The sequence below is a fragment of the Henningerozyma blattae genome, chromosome 4, assembly GCF_000315915.1.
Source record: "Henningerozyma blattae CBS 6284 chromosome 4, complete genome".
Classification (NCBI taxonomy): Eukaryota; Fungi; Ascomycota; class Saccharomycetes; order Saccharomycetales; family Saccharomycetaceae; genus Henningerozyma; species Henningerozyma blattae.
Window position 1 is genome coordinate 771,258 of NC_020188.1, and position 18,452 is coordinate 789,709.

The window sequence follows — 18,452 nt, forward strand, 5'->3', positions numbered from 1 at the left end:
ATATTCTTTTTTAGGCATTATCTATAAAAAATGTTATATACTCTTATAAGTAATCTATATGTTCATTAACGATTATTTGAAATAGAATCAAATATTATCTGCTTCAATATTATGTGAAGATGATTGTTTCGTTGGTATCTTTGTACCGCTTTTCCTGGATTTCAGGGATGCTTGCTTTTTGACAAGAACATTGTTTGTCATTCTGCTCTGCCCTTGTTTCCAATTGTCAAAGTCAATTAGCCCTTGCATACAACCCCACTCCGTTATTTTCTTACTTAGCCAATGTAAATTCACCGGCTTAGTCAAATAATCGTTGCAACCTGCAATTAATGCCGCTCTCTTATCAGCTAAAGAGTTTGATGCAGTAAATGCGACTATAATAACTGGAGCACAGGCAGATGATTTTGTATTTAAAAACGATTCAGATAAGGATAAATCAGAGGAAGACGATTGCTTTTTCTGGATTCCAATACCGATTTTTTTTTCATATTGTCTTATCTCCTTGGCTGCATCTGTGCCTGATAATACTGGTAATTGTAAATCCATAAAAATTAAATGAATTCCACCCTCTTTCCATTTATCAACTGCTTCTCTACCATTTTTGGCTACCTTATAAAAAATTTTATTCTTTCTTAAAAATGATCCTAAAATTGTTTGATTAATTACATTATCTTCAACAATTAAAATATTGATTCTTGGGAAAATATTTTCACTTGTACTTCTCATTTTAGGTTTTACAGGATTTGTAGTAGATTTCAACTCATCAGTAGTGCCTACAATATTGGAGTTTGTTTGACTAGTTTGTAAGCCCTTGTGAATAATGTTAGAATCAGTCAGTGTTGGCCTAGAGTTAATATTTGGTGGGGTATTTGGCAAAGTTGGTTCATTACTTGGGCTACCTTCTAGTAAGGGATGTATTAATCCAATTTCTTGTTCTTGTAAGCCTGAATGCGGGACTGTATCACCTTCTTGAAAAGGAATAATGTTTGGTTTCTTACTTTTCAAATCCATATCTGCTGAAGTTGGAGAATAAGCGTCATTCTGCTGAGATTCAAATTTTACGTCACCTTCAAAGTTTTTTGGCAATAATAGAATGGCTTGTTTAGGAGCATGTAAAATATTCTCATCATTTGCAATTGAATTAGAAACTTTTCTTAATTGTTCTTCATCCGTTATAATTCTGAAATCAGGCTCAGTTTCCGTCACACTTTCCCTCCTTAGATTATCTGATGAAGTATTTGGGTTAAAAGTTGGGCTATTCATTTCGCTATCTATGTTAGTATCATCAAAGCGTTCAGTATCATTTGAAGTCTTTTGGTTATTATTACTTGAACTTCGTAATTCGTAATTCATTATTATATCACGTTTTAGTTTATTAGTTTCTGCAAGATTTTTTGTGTTATTATTTGAATTTGGGCTAATATTGTTTGAATGATTAATATTCATATTTTCATTATTGACATGACTACTTAATTTAGATAATGGAACGTCAATTTGGCTACATCTTCTACTTTTAATATTTATTGAATTTGAAATGTCAGTTGTAAAAACTTGTAAAGGTTCAGATGATTGTTGAACGCCCATAGGTCCAAATACTTCACTATATATTCGTATAATTATTTCGTCTGGTTCAAATATTATTCGTGATGTATTATTATCAATAATTTCTGTTAAATATTTTAAATCATTTCTAGATGCTGAGATTGATTGTCTATGTATACCATTTGAATTATATTTAAAGTTTGATATTTGTAAAGTATTTATTGGTGATAACGATAATCCAGTAAATTTTGAAAATGCACTTATTTTTGGACTGTGGCCCTGTGGGTAGATAAAGGGGGAATTTCTTTCTTGGAGTTGTTGTGATATTAATGCTCCACTGCTTGTAACAGTATGTAAATTTGATGTTTTTATGGTATTGAAATCTCTATTCAATGCAGTCGATGAAAAACTTTTATTAAATGTGAATAATTCATGAGTGTCTGTATTATTAATGCTAGTGTTATTGCCAATGGATTGTTGTAAAGATAATTTAGGTTTTGATTTAAATAAATTATTTTCCATGTAAATGCTTCCTCTAGGTGATTTTGAGACATTATGACCCATTATTTTTGGTGTTTCTATATATAGCCCTATTGCGATTGAAGTATTGTCATTTAAAGTTGACCATCTAGACTTATTTAATTTCAATAAAAGCTTTGATTTCAAATCATCAACGGTATCATGTTGGGTGAATTCAATAGCGATTGATTGATTGATTGAAGAATTTAAATCATCTTCTAATTTTACCCAAACTTTCCATACCACTGCAGTATTTAATGGCGTTGTAGTTCTTTGAGTTGTAGTTGGTGATAAAGGTCGTATTTTAATAGGATCAGTGGTCATCTTTTATCTTCTTTTTTCTTTTTTTTGGTTTCTATTGTTGTTGTTGCTGAGTTTCTGTTCAGTTCAAAATGAAAATACAAGTTTAAAAATTTTTTAATGGATGAATAATAATAAAAATATATTGCAAATAAATCAACGTCACTTCACGGAATTAGTACAAGATATAGTTAAAGATTGAATCTTAAAAAATATTGGGAGGTAGAACGGGATTATATTTCACAATTAGAATAGTGATACAAATGGTTATAATGAATTGAACATATAGTCAGGATTGAGTATCCGATGAATGATGTTACTAAACTGATTTGATGAGGGGAGAGGGATGTCTCTACTTCAAGAGAATTATTGATATTAATAATATAGGTTGAATTCTCAATCAAGCGCAATCAAAAGCAACCAAAGGCGTAATTTTTCGAAATTTAGAAAAAAAAAAAAATATAAAATATAAAATAAAATGCAATTGGCTGAAATCAAATATAGTCTTTTGAGATAAGATTAATTAGTATTTAAATTTTTCCCTTGTCTTTTTAGTTTGCTGAAATTAATTGAAATGAAAAAATAAAAATATTATGGTAATGATTATGATAATACTAATAATTAATTTATTAATTAATATGTTTTAATGAATCATCTTCTAATTTAACTGTTAATTCTCGGCAAATTAATCGAGTTCTAGCTGGCTTTTAAAATTCACTTTTATGTTTTTTTTTCTCTTCTTGGGATTTCTTGATTAGCAGAAATTTTTGAAATTCAAAATTCAATTTTAGAAATTTTAGAAATTTTGAATCATGTGATTCTTCTAAAAATAGAAATAAAAAATCCAAACAACTTCTAAATATAGTAAAAAAAGGAAAATTGAAAAAATATATACATATATATATATATATATATAAGAAATGCAAGCGTTGTTTTATTTAGAATATAATGCATGTGCGTCGTATAATGAAACACTAAGAATTTCATAATGAAATGTGTTCGATTGTTCAACATGAACGGTTTTTGTGTTTAAAAATAGCTACACAAGTCCAAGTGTACACCTATTTTGTATTGTAGTAATATTTTTCTTTTTAATTTTTGAACATAAATCTTGAACATGTCTAATTTAGTATAAAAGGGTATACATACGTTTATAAATAAGAGTCATAAGAAGTCCCTTTTCTTTTTATTTTTTTTTTATTTTATTTTTTTCTTGTAAAAAAAATGGTGGTAAAAAAAGGGTGATAAAAAAAAAGGGCAAAGTCTATTCGTATTTCATTGGAGACAATGGGGAATCAGGGTATAGATAAGTACCGAAAACTTTGTCCCAGAAGTAATTGGAAACACCAAAGGCCAATTGGTAATTCTTGTAGTGATGTTCTAGGTGTAATTTCTTCAACAATCTCATAAACTTTGGAACTCTTGAATGGTGTAACCAATAGTGGACTTCATCGTAACAAACGTAACCGAATAACCCACCAGCAAAACCAGCGTAAGCCCAATACAATGGTAATACAGAAAAGACCAATTTATAGAATGGGGTACAAAGGATCAAGAATAAAGTTGGAGGCATGACCAAACGGTAAGGGTCCATTGGCAAATAGTGATGACAACCATGGATGGTGAAATGTAAAACGTAAAACATTGGATGGTCTGGGATTCTGTTATCCATGTGGAACAAGAATCTATGTAAACTATATTCGATCAAAGTCCAAACAAACACACCAACACAGAAAAGGAAAGTGGCAAATATATTATTCATGTTATGGAAGGCAACTTTCAAATGATAAAAGACTACAGGTAGCCAAACTACAGGAATGACCCACCATGCGGTCTTTGTCAAAGGTTCCAAGAAATTACCAAACAAAGGTGCAGATTTGTTACCAAAATGTCTTGGTCTATGGATTTGATCGATATAGAATGCTCTGTTGAATTTAGCCCTCCATAATTGAGGAATCAAAGGTTTTTCCAAATCCAAGAAATGATGCTCGTTGAAATCCTTCTTGTAATCTGTAGCAATGACAAAATGGTCTTCACTAGGTAATTCCTTAACGAAAGTGGTGGAATCATAAGTCGATGGTTGTTCGGTCAATTTGACTTCTACTTTATGGCTAGGATTAGATAACAATTTGTAAGCTTCTTCTTCATTAGCCAAATATCCCACCAAATATTTATCATTATGACTCATGAAATCATAAGTCTCTGGATCATGGTTATATCTCTCTTGATTCTTGAATGAAGAAGTAATATCCTTACCCGCAAAGTCAATAATCTTGGAGTTACCCTTTGGATAGTCTGCCAAATATTGAGAAACATCATAAATCTTTCTGTTTTGGTAAATAACCCAACAATCCTTCTTGGTGTTATGCTTCTGCACAGACTCCAAAGAGAATAACTCTTTGGTTAGAGGTGAAGACGATGTACCAACAGTATCAGTCTTTGTGGCGGTAGAGGGCGAGGCAGGCATAGGGCACGGGAAGTTTCAGTATTACGTTACTTTAGGGTTGCGGCAAGCAATTAGGGCTAGCTATGACTGAACGAGGGTTGCAAAGGCTAGGGTTGCCGAAGGCTGGATTTTTTTTTACTCTTTGTGTCAGCGGCGCCTGTTTTGTTTGCTCTACGAGGCCCTTATATACGTAGACTGTGTGGTCGGCTCGCGCCGGCTCTGTGAGCGCTGCGTCAGCACCCCGCGCCAGAACGCGCCGCGACGCCGGCTGGCCCGGTTTGGAAACATTCTGGAATGGAGCTGCATCCAGACACCATATTTCGGCCCGTAACAGTGAGTCACGTGCGCAGAAGGTGCCGCGGGTGCTTTATACGAGGGATCGCTATACGAGTCATTATGATCTGTCCGTGGTAAGAATTAATGCAAAGAAGCTGATTATGCTAAATAGATAAAAAATACTATAGAAAAAACTATACATGACGTTTTAGTACTTGTTATTGTTGTTTGTTATTGTTTTTGTTTTTGTTTTTGTTTTTGTTTTTGTGTTTTGTGTTTTGTGTTATGTGTTTTTTGGTATTTTGGTTGTTTTTTTGGCGTTGGGTATTTATTTTTCTTTTGAATAATGAATGTTTCATTAGTCAGACTGGATTAGAAGATTCAGTAGCCCTGGGTGGATATCTCTGATAGTAGGACGTATTCGTCACCTCCAGAGTCCTTGGGCAGAGGCTTCATGCGGTCTTGTCTTTTGACACTTCGATGGTCTGGATTATTGGTGATGTCGCCCAACGGTCTGGTGTCGTTGGACATTTCAGTCTCAATGTCTATGGCCAATTCTTCATCATCACTGTTGATGCTAAGTTCGGAGTTCCCATACGATCTCCGAGTCGTTCCGAACATTCCTGTGTCATCTTGATTGATGATCATCAGTTCTTCTTCTTCTTCTCGGTCGTCTCCATAGTGTAGTTGGGCATTACCCAGCTCTTCATGTTCAGTCTCTCGCTTGTATCCTCCGTAGCTCTCATTTTCATAATCACTCTCTTCATCGTCATCTTCGTCTTCTCTTCCTTCTTCTTCTTCTTCTTCTTCTTCTTCTTCTTCAAAGTCGTCGCCAGTGGTCTCTTCTCCATCACCATTGCCTTGTGTAACTTGTTCTAAATATAATGTATGGTTCACTAGATGTAAATATGAATACATGAAATTACTCAACAAGACTTGTTCTCTTAATTCTCTCTTGGGATCACTCAATTTCAAATGACTCAATCGATAAATGGCTCTTTCCACATTGATGGGTAATCGATTATCAATCATGATAATGGTGGAATTGGTCAATGGTGGTAAGGGGAACCCAAATGCACTCTCTTGAAAGATCATACTACTATTAGGTTGCAAATTTCTCTTGACATCTGCAAAAGTTAATTTGTAATTTACTTCAGGTTCTCTCTCTGTCCCTTCAGCACTCTCTATAGAGGTGTCATTGGATAAATCTTCTTCACTGATACTTGTATTGCCTAACTCGTTCGCATTGACTTTGATATGATATTTATCATCCAAAGTTTCTCCTGGATTACCACTTTCATCTACTATTTCGCTATGATTATTACCAGTCATCATATTCACACTCATCTCATTCGAATTCATTAATTCATTAGAATTCATCATGTCATGTGAACGGATAGTTTCATTAGAACGAATCATCTCATTAGATTGTATAGACATTTCCAAATCATCCAATGTTAAATTATTTTCACCATGATCTTCAGTGTCTTCCCCCACGTTAAAAGTGTGATAAAATCCATCCATAGTAGTACTACTATCGCTATCACTATTCAATTCTCCATGACGAACCACCGTGACTGCAGGTTGTAACCCTCCATTAATAGTTGTATTGCTACTTTGACTACTGGTTCTTGTGGTAGTCATCGAGGTAGAACCTAAGAAATCATCTGGTTTAAATTCTTTGCTATAATCATTCATATTTTCAAACTCTGGAATAACAATTTTCTCGTTATGAATGTTACTCTCCAACCCATTCAAGATTAAATTGTTCATTGTTAATTGAGCTTTATAATTGATATCATCCAAATTTTCATTGATATCTTCACAATCACCTTCTATATCCATTTGGTTGGATCTTCCCACATTTTCTGTATCATTTTCAATAGCAATATGGATATCTAAATCATTCTCTTCCTCATGTAATTCTTCTGGATCCAAGATATCATCACCTTCTTCCCCTACACCTTCGACTTCACCATCACCTTCTAAATCTTGGTCACCTTCGTCTTCAGAGATCTCCGTGATTTCAATTGGTTTACTCAACATATTCACTGCGGTATTCATATCAGTATCGGATCCATTAGCAACACCATTAGAGATTGAAGAATTTATTGTACTAGAAGTTTCATTACTATCAGAAAATGTTTTGGAACTTTCAGATAGTATAGAATTGGAAGTTTCTCTTTTAGCACCTTCTTTAGTTAAAAATGTATCTCTCAATTTATCAAGTGAAGATTTATTTTTCATTTGATGAGTCTCATTTAAACTTAAACTAGAGTTTTTACCAATTACTTTTGAACTGTTAGATGTCTTTTTATTCTTGGAAAATAAATCACTCAAACTAGATGTAGATACTTTATTCTTTAATGATCCCGTAGAATTATTATTGAAAGAAGGAGCTGATCCAAAATTATTTTTAGATGATGAGGCTTTCCCTACAGTAGAAGCAGAACTTGATCTTTGTTTATCATGAGAATCATTTGTAGATTTCTTAGAGGATTTAGATGTAGATGATGAGCTATTGGATCTTCTTTTAAAAAAATTACTAACTTTATCAGCAAATGTGTTTTTATTATTCCCATTGTTATTTGAAGTAGAAGTTGTACCATTACTTGTACTACGACTTGGACTAGGTGATAAAGATGATGATGATGATGAATTAGATGATGTTAATTTTTTCATAAAATTTTCAATAGAAGAACGTTTCTTTAATTCATGTTTAACTTCAGGAACAGGTTTGATGGAAGATATATCTGAACTGGCTCGAACTGTCTTGGGTTTAGCGTTTCTACTCTTAGATGGAGTCTTCTTCTCTTGTTTGTGGCTATATTCACTGATAGGAAGAGAGATTGTAGAGTGTCGTATTGGATTAGTTTGATTCACTGAAATAGGTTGGAAATCGTTCCGTTTCTTAACTAATAATTTGTCTTCTTTATTTAAGATAGAACCAGAATTTGGTTCAGGAGTCTTCTTAGAATTAGAAGTTTTCCTACTTGCTAATTTATGAGCATTAGATTTTTCAGACCAATCATCTCTGGAACCTAAAATATGGTTATTATTGTTGTTATTATTATTAAGTTGTGAGTCAATAAATGGTAATTTTTCCTTTAAAATAAATTTAGAATGACCTGATCTCGTGAAGACACTATCAGAAGAAGTATCAGTAGATAAAACACTACTATCATGTGAAATCGATGTGTCTGTTTCTTCATCTAATCTTGTATGAAAAGAATCAATAGTGCTTTCAGTATTATTATTGCTACTACTTTGATTTCTTGATGATACTCTAACGTTTCCCCCATTGGGATCCACTTGGAATTGTTCTCTTGCTTTGTTCAAATCATCTGTCCAATCACCACTAGTTTGGCGATAATGATCGTAGATCTCACTAGCTGAAGGTGATACATTTAATTGATTATTAAGCATTTCATTACTATCTAAAAATTTTTTATTATTAGACTCTGCATTATCAATAGAATCATTAACATCTATTGTTGATTTCGATATGATAATATTCGGCATATTATTAGATGGGTCTCTCTTAATAGTTTCAAGATCAAGTTGTAAATTGGATTCCTCACTACTATTACCTCTACTGGTAGCAGATTTAAACTTATTTCTTTTTAAAGTGGATCTGTTTGATATATTAATATTATCGTCATAATTTAAATTAGATGCATATTCTTTGTCATCCTCTACAATCTCTTCATCTTGGTTCATGTTATTTGGAATATTATTAATATTATCTTCATTGAAGAGATTTATTTTATTGGATTTATATCTTTTTACATTAGTATTTGAATTCACAGTAGTGGTATTATCTAATAATCTTTCGTTTAAACTTAATGTTTTAGCTAATGTGATAGCATCAGAATCTGTTAAACCGGCATTATTTGAAAGTTTTGTCAATTCATCAGTTAAATCTTTTAAAGTTAAATTACTGGCAACAGAATTATTTGTTACATTTGCATCAAAATTGAATGAATCATCTGGCGTTAGTTGATGATCATTATTAGATACTTCATCAATGGAATTTGAAACATTAGAAATATTTAAATTATCTTCATAATCTGCTAAATTAAAATCGAGATCAGTATAAGAATTTCTTAAAGAAGAAGGTCTTCGTACATTCGAGTTTCTTCTATATTTAACTTTTCTAGAATCTGGTATATTGTCATAATAAGAGTCACCTTGTTCAATTTTATTGGCAGTAGGGGTAGAATTTGTGGTAACTGAAACATTATTACTACTATTAATTGCGTCATTAACTAATTCAATATAATTATCAGGTTTTAATGATGAACGTTTATTTACTGAACTCCATGACAAAAGATTTTTATCATTGTTATTAATGTTGATAGAATTACGGCTAACTTTCTTAATTGGTGACGTATTATTTGATAAGCTATTGGCTATTGTATAATTTGAGGCTGTAGTATTGGTATTTGATAAGTTTTCACTTGGTGATTCAGGTAGTATTGTTTCATTTGTTGGTGTTTGATCAACTAAGATTCTTGTCGATGGAACACCACTTAATCCCCTACGGATTGGTGTTGCTGATGGAGAATTTTTTATAGGGCTTAAAGTTGGGCTTCTTGATTTTGAGGGTGAATTCCTTGATATTGATCTTGTAATGTTTAGAAAATTATTATGAGATGGAGAGACATTAGTACTAGTGCTGGTGGAATTATTGTAATTGTTATTTATAACACTATAGTTTAGATTTCTGTCTGCTAATGGAGATGTTTGATTGAACATATTGGATACTAAGACAGACTTTGAAGACTCAAAACTATCATCTGGAGATGACATAATCATATCACTATTACTTGTATTACTGTTACTATTATTAATATATCCTGCAGCATTAATATTATTGTTATTGTTATTGTTATTGTTATTGTTATTGTTATTGTTATTATTATTAGTAGTATTAGTATTCATGAATTGAATGTCCATATTTGAATTGGATAACATTGAGTCTCTGGCAATGTTAGTTTGAGAAGTCACATATCTGGATAATCGAACTGAATCGTTATCTATGGATTCATCGATATCTGTAGCATTATCATAATAGAGACTACTATCGAAATCAGAATATGAATCATCATACCCACTATTATAATTATTAGTACTATAATAAGAATCATAATCCGATAACATCATATTGTTATTGCTTGAATAAGAATTTGCTGATTGATTGACCACTAATTCCAAATCTGGATCTGCTAGAAGATCAATAGAACCGATAGATTGTCTTTTCAATTTTTTAACATTTTGAACTTGTAAATCTAAGGATTGAGCAGCGATACGAACATCTGAGTTTCTCTTTTGTCTATCCAGTAAACTCTTTCTATTCTGCGATTTACTTCTCCCAGGAGTGACGGTAGTTGTCGGTGTAGTGAGATTAGTTGAAACTTGATCTGTCATAATTTTCGTGTTATTTATAGGTATGTGTAGGTTACGTTTAAATAATAATTGGTATGATAATGAGTGATTGGAAGGTGAAGTATAAATGATATTAGTGATTGATGTATATCTACTTTGCTTTAGATAATTATGCTAGAATGAAATGAAATATGAAAATGGTAGAGTTGAATAAAATGAAAAAAAAAATAATAATAATAGTCCCAAAGTTCTGAACGTAAGATGGAATATAGTCACTTAAGCCGTATATTTGTTATGAAAGAGGAACGAAGATACAAAATATACTAGAATATAAAACAAAAAACAAAACAAACAGGAAGTTTGTTAAAATAAATATTAAGGATAGTGGTGAAAAAATGTCTGTTTGTATTTTATTTTTTCATAAATTAGAGTCAATAGAATCAAATATTACAAATGATATCTAAGACTGTTGATATATTTCTTTGATGCAATTAAAAAATTAAAAAAAATAAAAACTAAAATATAAAATAAAGTCGAATCAAAAGAGTAAACAAATATAATATAATATATATTAATATGAGAAATAAAGATGAACTACGAATAAAAATGGAATCTACAAAAAAGTTTCACAGGCTTATGGACAGACACCTTGGCATATATCAAGAAAGGGCCGTAAAATGAGAAGAATAACAACACGACTACAATTCAGGTTCATCTACAAAAGCAATAACAACTCTTTGTAATGACAAGATCTGTCTTCAGATTTCCTCTTTATTTTGGTAGCTCACGACAAAATCAGGAACCGCGATTCCGTAGATTTTGAGACCCAAATAGGAAAATTCGCGAATTTGGTGAAAACATCGCGTTGTTGTGTGCCCTGCTTGACGTGTAATGAAAGTTAGCGTAGGTACTCCAAAGAGTGTCACAATTGTTCTGGGGCTCAAGTGTTTATATAATGATGTCTAAGTAAAAATGAGTGAATGAGAAAAGTAGGACAAGAAGGAGTCCTTTTGATATGGATTTGGCAAATTTTAATTTATTCGGGCGGTGCCTATAAAACGGTAAAAGTTTAGGTAACTTTTTTTCCCTGGCAAAAAAAAATCACGAAGAGTCTTTTTTTTTAAGCTTCCAACCCAAGATGGATTTAAAACTTGGATTGTTAATTTTATTACTGTTTAAGGAGGGCCATACAACGTCAGGCTAGCAAATGGCTGGAGAGTTTAAATGTTGACATATACAATAGTGACGTTTTCATTTGCGTAATGAAAGAACAAGTATATTTACATGTTTGTTTGAATTACCCCAGTCGTAAATATGAGTTGAGTTGCAGTTGGTAAGGCAAGCTAGATCTCGTGTTGTGCTTTTTAGACTGTAATAGACTCCGGTAAACTGTTGAAATAAGAGATCCCGTTTTTAAATAGTAATATTCCTATAAGTAGCAACATCAAATAAATTTTCTTCCAAATTGTTAGATACTTGATTGATTTCTCATTTTTTATAACTTTAATGTTCAAAAAATAATTAGCTAATTCTGAACCTTGAGGAAACCCCATATAATTACAATATGAATGTAAAATAATGCAACACCATAAATTTCCATTAGTTTTTAAAAAGATAAAATTTGTCAATATACCAAATATAGTTGTATAAATAAATTGAAACATAGAATTCAATATTACATTAAGTTTACTAATTGTTCCCATTTGAATCTTAGAGTATGCATGATGTAGATGAGCAAATCCGAAAAAAATTGGTGGTAATATAAGTAATTGTTTCATTGTTAGATCTTGGACATCATTTAAACTTAAATAGCTTGTTAAAATCATTGATGTATAAAATACTTCTTCTGTAATAGGTGCAAAAATATAATTTCTAACTCCCCAAATGGAATGTATTTCCTCTTTAAGATCTTCCATAATGGAGTTAGAATCCTTGATGAGATAGTAAAATAAGACGTTATCGATTAAAATGCCAATATAGAGTGAGGAAATAAGGCTTAGAGTTGAGATTGTTTGTTTTATAAAGAGTATGGCATGAGTTCCATTCCAAGAATGATTAATAGAGTTATAATATACACTAGGAATAATTCCCAGACTTTTAAATGCTTGCCAAAAAGTTAAATTTTTATTAAATGTTGATTGAATTAACGGTATTAGAATTAAATTAACCCCCATTAAAGTATATATTCTTTTCATTCTTAATCTAATAACTCTAGGATCATCTCTTTGAGCGGGATAATTTTCCATTCCCTTTTCTGTAAAATATAAAACTATTACATATGAGATTGAAATGTATAATGAGAGTATTAATGATAAGTTTGAAGTCATTATCAAATCAAATGGAGAGTTGTTTTTGTTTTATTTATTGTAACAACGACTTTCTTTTTTATATATTTGATTCAAGGTGTATTATTTTCTTATTTTTTTTAAAAAACATAGAAAAAAGCAATTGTATTTTTAACAGTTTGATTGATTTTATTTTGGGGCCATATAGGAAAAAATTACTTAGAAAGGCAAGGACATTATCATAAATATTTATTGGTACGCGAAATCTTTTCCAGACTGGTTATTTTCAAAGCACAGCTCTTACAATAATGTTTGAAATGTATGGAATTATTTTAAAGATGTGTTATGACAGACATACGCCAGTAAAGATTCATACTGAACTTAAACGTTTAAAGAGTCTTGTTAAATCCTTAAGTTCACTTTAATACTATATATTAATTTGGGATTGAATTACCCGAGAAAATTGATGTTACAGAAAACAAAAAAGAAAAAAAAAAAAAAAAAAATAATTATTGGTTAGTCCATCCCTTTTTAATAGTATATAGAAAGCACAAAACACATATATACAAAAAAAAAAAATAAAAACAAAAAACAAAGAGACAAAGTTCATTGAATTGAATTAAATTTACCATGTCTCTATTGAATTTAAGGCCAGGTTTAATAAGTCGAATTCCTATTCGTTCGATACCTGCTTTAAATTCTAAAAATTCATTACGTTTACTATCAAATTCAATAATAAATTATAATGGGACTCGTAAGGAAAAACCAATAAATTTGGATCCTGAACCTCTTAAAACAAATGATACCACTCATTTTGGTTTCCAAACTGTTTCCAAAGATAAAAAAGAAAAACTTGTTGCTGAAGTTTTTTCCTCTGTAGCCACGAAATATGATATAATGAATGATTTAATGTCACTTGGGATTCATAGATTATGGAAAGATCATTTCATTGCTAAATTGGATGCTGGTAAGAGGTTGAATTCTAATAAAGAAATAAATTTCATTGATATTGCAGGTGGTTCTGGTGATATTGCATTTGGATTATTGGATCATGCAGAAAAAAAATTTGGTGATGTAGAATCCACCATGTTGGTTACTGATATTAATGCAGATATGTTAAAAGAAGGTGAAAAAAGAGCTCAAGCTAATGGGAAGTATTGGAATAATTCCCGAGTGAAATTTTTAGTTCAAGATGCAGAAAAATTAGACCAAGTCAAGGATAATTCTATGGATATTTATACAGTTTCATTTGGTATTCGTAATTTTACTGATATTCAAAAAGCTTTAAATACTGCTTATAGAGTGTTAAGACCAGGTGGTGTATTTTATTGTTTAGAATTTAGTAAGATTGAGAACCCTTTATTGAATTTCGGATATAATCAATGGGCCAAAGTTTTACCAGTTATTGGTAGTGTTGTTGCCAATGATTATAATTCATATGAATATTTAGTGGAGTCTATTGAGAAATTTCCTGATCAAGAAACTTTTAAAGGGATGATTGAGAAAGCGGGATTTAAATCAGTTGGGTATGAAAATTTAACGTTTGGAGTTTGTGCAATCCATTGGGGTATCAAGGTTTAATTTATTAACTAATTGAATTGTTACTGTTTGCTATATTTTTTCAAGATAGTTAGTCTCTCTTTTTTTTATTTTTTAATCCTTTAAAAAAAATAATAGTATATAGCTCTAAGTATTCTATGTAAATAACAAAAAAAAAAAAAAAAAAACAAAAATAACATAATAGTAATGAATTTAATGCAATAGTGAGTGTGATAATATATTGTACAAGATTTGTAAGTAGCCAATGATTGAAATTGAATGGTTTATGGTTGGGTCTTTTTAACACTCACTGGAATATCAATACTTGCAGTACCTACATGATTATCAAATTTTATAGTGACTCTAACACAATAATACCTTCCACATAAACAACTTTCGAAATTTGGAATCAAAGTTTCATTAAAATCCTTTTCATATTGTAAATTGACATTGATCGTTCTTGAATAAAGAGATGCTGATTTTTTAATCCATTCATGAGTGATTTGATTTTTAAAATTGACTGATTTTGTAGATGCATATGAAGGTGAAGAAGAAGTGAATGGTAAAAATGAAGAAGGTGATGGAGAGATTGGATTAGAAATTGATTGATTCATAGATGTAGAAGAGATATGGTCGGAATTGGAAGATGATGAAGTGGATTGAGTAGGGGTCTCTGCCTTTAAAGTATGGATTTGCTTTTTAAAGATTAAGTTTAAGGAGTCTATCTTGATGGATAAGTTGACCAAAGCTTTAATATCATTCAAGATTTGGATCGGAATGAAATCAGTGAATGACAATTCTCTCTTTGGAAGAGCTTGTCTTCTATTTAAATTGTACAATTCATTCAATTTAGGATAATTCTCAGTGAATTTTTTTTCATATTTTTTAATCAATTTTAAAAATTTTTTAAAAGTTAATTTTATAGTAGAGATTTTTTCATTGTTTAATAGAATATCGGGAGTGAATTTCACAGGAATGGAATTATCAGATTTTGTAGTGATACAAATCAATTCAGTGGTTACAAATTGGATTTGTGGAGGTAAATGTGGGATAGAATTATTAGATTGAATACAAGTTAATTCAATATCCAATTTCTCGAGAGGCATGGTAGAGGTTGGATCACAAGGATTTGTAGAGGAATTTTCAATGCTCATCAATCTATGCCAATTTTCTTGGTCTTGTTTGCTTTTGTTTTCTAATTTATTTGTCTTTCTAATAATGGATGGAGATTTGTAAGGTAATGATTTCTTGGGTATAACTGCAGAAAGAACGATGAGACCAGATTTATTGTTTATTGAAGATGCAGGTGATGATGAAGAGGGACCTGGTGTGGGGCCCACATTGGAAGAACTAGTGGCGGTAGAATATGATTTGGATGCAGATAAACCTGGTCTCTGTGGTGCAGGGGATGGAACATTCGGTGTAACAACAGGATGTTTTGATAGAGTGTTTAAATTTGTGAAAGATGTGGATGAAGTTGGTGGGGGAGAAATTGTTGGAGAAGAAGTTATGGAAGATGAAGAGCCTAAGAAATTGGCAAAAATACTTGTGGAAGATTTGTTTTTCAATTGATAGCTTAATTCGGTCTCGACAATGTTTGAGTTGTCTGTTGGAGATCTGTTTGAATAGAGGATCTTTGGGAGGTATGAGTTATCGAAATTGCAAGTGCTTAGCGGGATAGGATCTTCACTAGAAGTGGAAGTGGAAGAAGACTCCAATCTATTGCTTCTATAAAGTTGATGGACTTTTCTACGCAAAATCTCATGGGAAGTCAAAGGCGAATTGTTTACGGGATCGATTCTACCGTTATTGGAATTCAAAATGGTCAATTGATCATCTTCGATGGTATCTAATAGATCAGTGGAATGGATATCGCAATTTCTAATTGGTTCATTATTTTCCAATCTTTTAAAGATGTTTTGTAGGGCATTGATTCTATCTTGTACTAGAGAGATTATATCTTTCAATTGAGAGTATGAAGGTCTTTCTCCGTAGATGATATTGTTTTGGAACCCAAATGGGATGACACGTAAATGATAAACACATTCTTTCAAAATATTCAATTTCAAACCTTTTTGTAAACGAGCAGAAGCATCTTTATCCTTACCGACAATTCTTGCATCCACGGTATAATTGATTGAGACGTTTTCATCACATAAATCTTCAGTCAAGATGGGTGAACCTTTAACACCCATATGACCACAACCTAGGACATTATTAACTTTAATTTGAGAATATTTCCCATTATCTCTGAATTTATCGATGCCAAAACTTGGAGGTAATAGACAATGAGAGAATTGTTCTTGTTTGCAGGTGATGTCCAACAATTGATTCGGCAATTTAAACATAAAGAATTTTTTATATTTTTTCCCTGGTTCCAAGATTCTATTATTGGGTAACCCGATAACACAATCATCATAATCGATATCACCCGCGACGATGTTGTAACCGGAAGATAAAACCATATTACCATAGGACCAACTTGCTGATAAATCGACCATGCGAAGAAACCGTTTGATGGTACGTTTGCCGATGGAACGGTCGATGATAGAAGTATAGGCTTCTAAGGTGACATAAAACATTTCGAATTTGATTGGTTTTTTCGATTTATTTTGAATGACACAATACCCATGGATCAAATCGCCTGAAGTGTATTCTTTTAAAAGAGATTCATCTTGAGGTTTTTCATGGGGTTTTGTAGCGTATTTGGTTAAACGGATGTCTATTTCAATAGGAGTGGATAATCTGGGTAAAGTATATAATTTATCGATGAAGATGTTATCTGAATCATTCAAATCATCTTCAAAGGGGACTTGGTGAGTGTTGAAAGTGGAGAGGTTAGAGGAAATGCCGGTAGATGGGATGACAGGTGTTGGAGAGATTGAATTGGTGATTAGACCTGAAGATTCATGTTGAGAGATGTTTGATTCGTTGGTGGCACTTTGGTAATCCGGAGGGAAATCGTGTCTCTCAGGGTCCAAGTTACCTTGAGGAATGTGTCTGTGTAGAGTGTTGTACATTTCGAACGAGGGAAGAAGGTCGAGACAGATGTTTGAATGTTCTTCGTTAGAGGTTGCATTTGCGCTTGCACTGGCGTTCGCACTGGCGTTCGCACTGGTACTTGCACCTGCATTAGTCTTTGGCTTTACAGTGGCGTTCTTGATCGGAGATCTAAGCACGGGCGAAACGCTCTTACCGATGGCTGCCGCCGCAACCGTATAACCATTACTATTAGCAGTACTGTGCGACGGCATAATGGTGGAATTTTTCTTAAACCGTAGCAAATTGGAAGTAGAGGCACTTCTGATCCAATTATTATTATCCAGTGTTGTTGATTGTGCGGTTGATTGTGCTGTTGATTGAGCTGTTGAGGATGGCGTCACGTGCCGGCGTGATCTACCACGGCCTCTTGTTGCTGTAGATGCCGGCGGCAAAGTCTTTTTAGGTGTTGGTGTGGTACTATTGGTAGCTGATGTAGTGGCTGTGGCTGTAGCGGATGTAGCGGATATAGTGGTTGTGGTTGTGGTTGTGGTAGTGGTAGTGGCAGGCAGTTGGGCGTCTGAGAAAGAAGCTAGTAGCCGCGGACGATGGGCTTGAGCTGGAAGGGCGACATGGGGGGGCTGGGTGTGCTGTGCGTGAGATGTGCGTGCGGTATGCGCAGGAGACGTGGGGGGCACGGCGCAGCGGGGGGCGAGGGCAGGCATTGGCGGTGACACTTGTATTGGCAGCGTAGGCAGAGGCGGCGCGGTCAGAAGGCGGCGCGTCTTATATCGAAGGTGGCCAGCATGTGTTGAACGATTGCAAAACACAGGCGAGACCAACTGAAGAGAAACAATTAGCCAGAAACCAACCACGACCAACCAAACGAGACCACGGGAAAAAAAACAGGGCCACCACGTAAGGCAAAAGGCGAGAGACAAAGACACCAGACAAAGACACCAGACAAAAGACAAAAGACAAAAGTGTGCATAACAAAAAAACACCTCAGAAGACACGGTCAGGCTGAGAAAAAAGCGAAGACGGCGCCGGCTCCGGGCAGTTCTGGGTCCGAGATGCCTGGTTGTCTGGATGGCAGTCTGCCGGGATCAAAAATCGCTTAGAAAAGAAAGAGCAAAAAGCAAAGGCGAAAGCAAATACGAGAGCAAATACAAAAGCAA

The 18,452-nt window shown here is 33.0% G+C and overlaps 6 protein-coding genes across 6 annotated transcripts; 1 reads left to right on the top strand and 5 right to left on the bottom strand.

Annotated features, from left to right (window-relative positions):
- Positions 1-87: 87 nt before the first annotated feature.
- SSK1 (mitogen-activated protein kinase kinase kinase SSK1) lies at positions 88-2,385 on the bottom strand (the record flags this gene model as incomplete). The annotated part of the gene is made up of 1 exon (XM_004180288.1): positions 88-2,385. One exon carries the CDS (start codon positions 2,383-2,385, stop codon positions 88-90), a length of 2,298 nt encoding a protein of 765 aa, XP_004180336.1.
- Positions 2,386-3,625: 1,240 nt separating this feature from the next.
- Positions 3,626-4,828, bottom strand: SCS7 (fatty acid alpha-hydroxylase; the record flags this gene model as incomplete). The annotated part of the gene is made up of 1 exon (XM_004180289.1): positions 3,626-4,828. One exon carries the CDS (start codon positions 4,826-4,828, stop codon positions 3,626-3,628), a length of 1,203 nt encoding a protein of 400 aa, XP_004180337.1.
- A 636-nt stretch (positions 4,829-5,464) lies between these two features.
- TBLA0D03190 (uncharacterized protein) lies at positions 5,465-10,513 on the bottom strand (the record flags this gene model as incomplete). The annotated part of the gene is made up of 1 exon (XM_004180290.1): positions 5,465-10,513. One exon carries the CDS (start codon positions 10,511-10,513, stop codon positions 5,465-5,467), a length of 5,049 nt encoding a protein of 1,682 aa, XP_004180338.1.
- Positions 10,514-11,835: 1,322 nt separating this feature from the next.
- Positions 11,836-12,798, bottom strand: RCE1 (CAAX prenyl protease; the record flags this gene model as incomplete). Its single annotated transcript, XM_004180291.1, has 1 exon — positions 11,836-12,798. The coding sequence occupies one exon, from the start codon at positions 12,796-12,798 to the stop codon at positions 11,836-11,838; it is 963 nt and encodes a 320-aa protein (XP_004180339.1).
- A 588-nt stretch (positions 12,799-13,386) lies between these two features.
- COQ5 (2-hexaprenyl-6-methoxy-1,4-benzoquinone methyltransferase) lies at positions 13,387-14,337 on the top strand (the record flags this gene model as incomplete). The annotated part of the gene is made up of 1 exon (XM_004180292.1): positions 13,387-14,337. One exon carries the CDS (start codon positions 13,387-13,389, stop codon positions 14,335-14,337), a length of 951 nt encoding a protein of 316 aa, XP_004180340.1.
- Positions 14,338-14,579: 242 nt separating this feature from the next.
- Positions 14,580-17,999, bottom strand: TBLA0D03220 (uncharacterized protein; the record flags this gene model as incomplete). Its single annotated transcript, XM_004180293.1, has 1 exon — positions 14,580-17,999. One exon carries the CDS (start codon positions 17,997-17,999, stop codon positions 14,580-14,582), a length of 3,420 nt encoding a protein of 1,139 aa, XP_004180341.1.
- Positions 18,000-18,452: the final 453 nt, after the last annotated feature.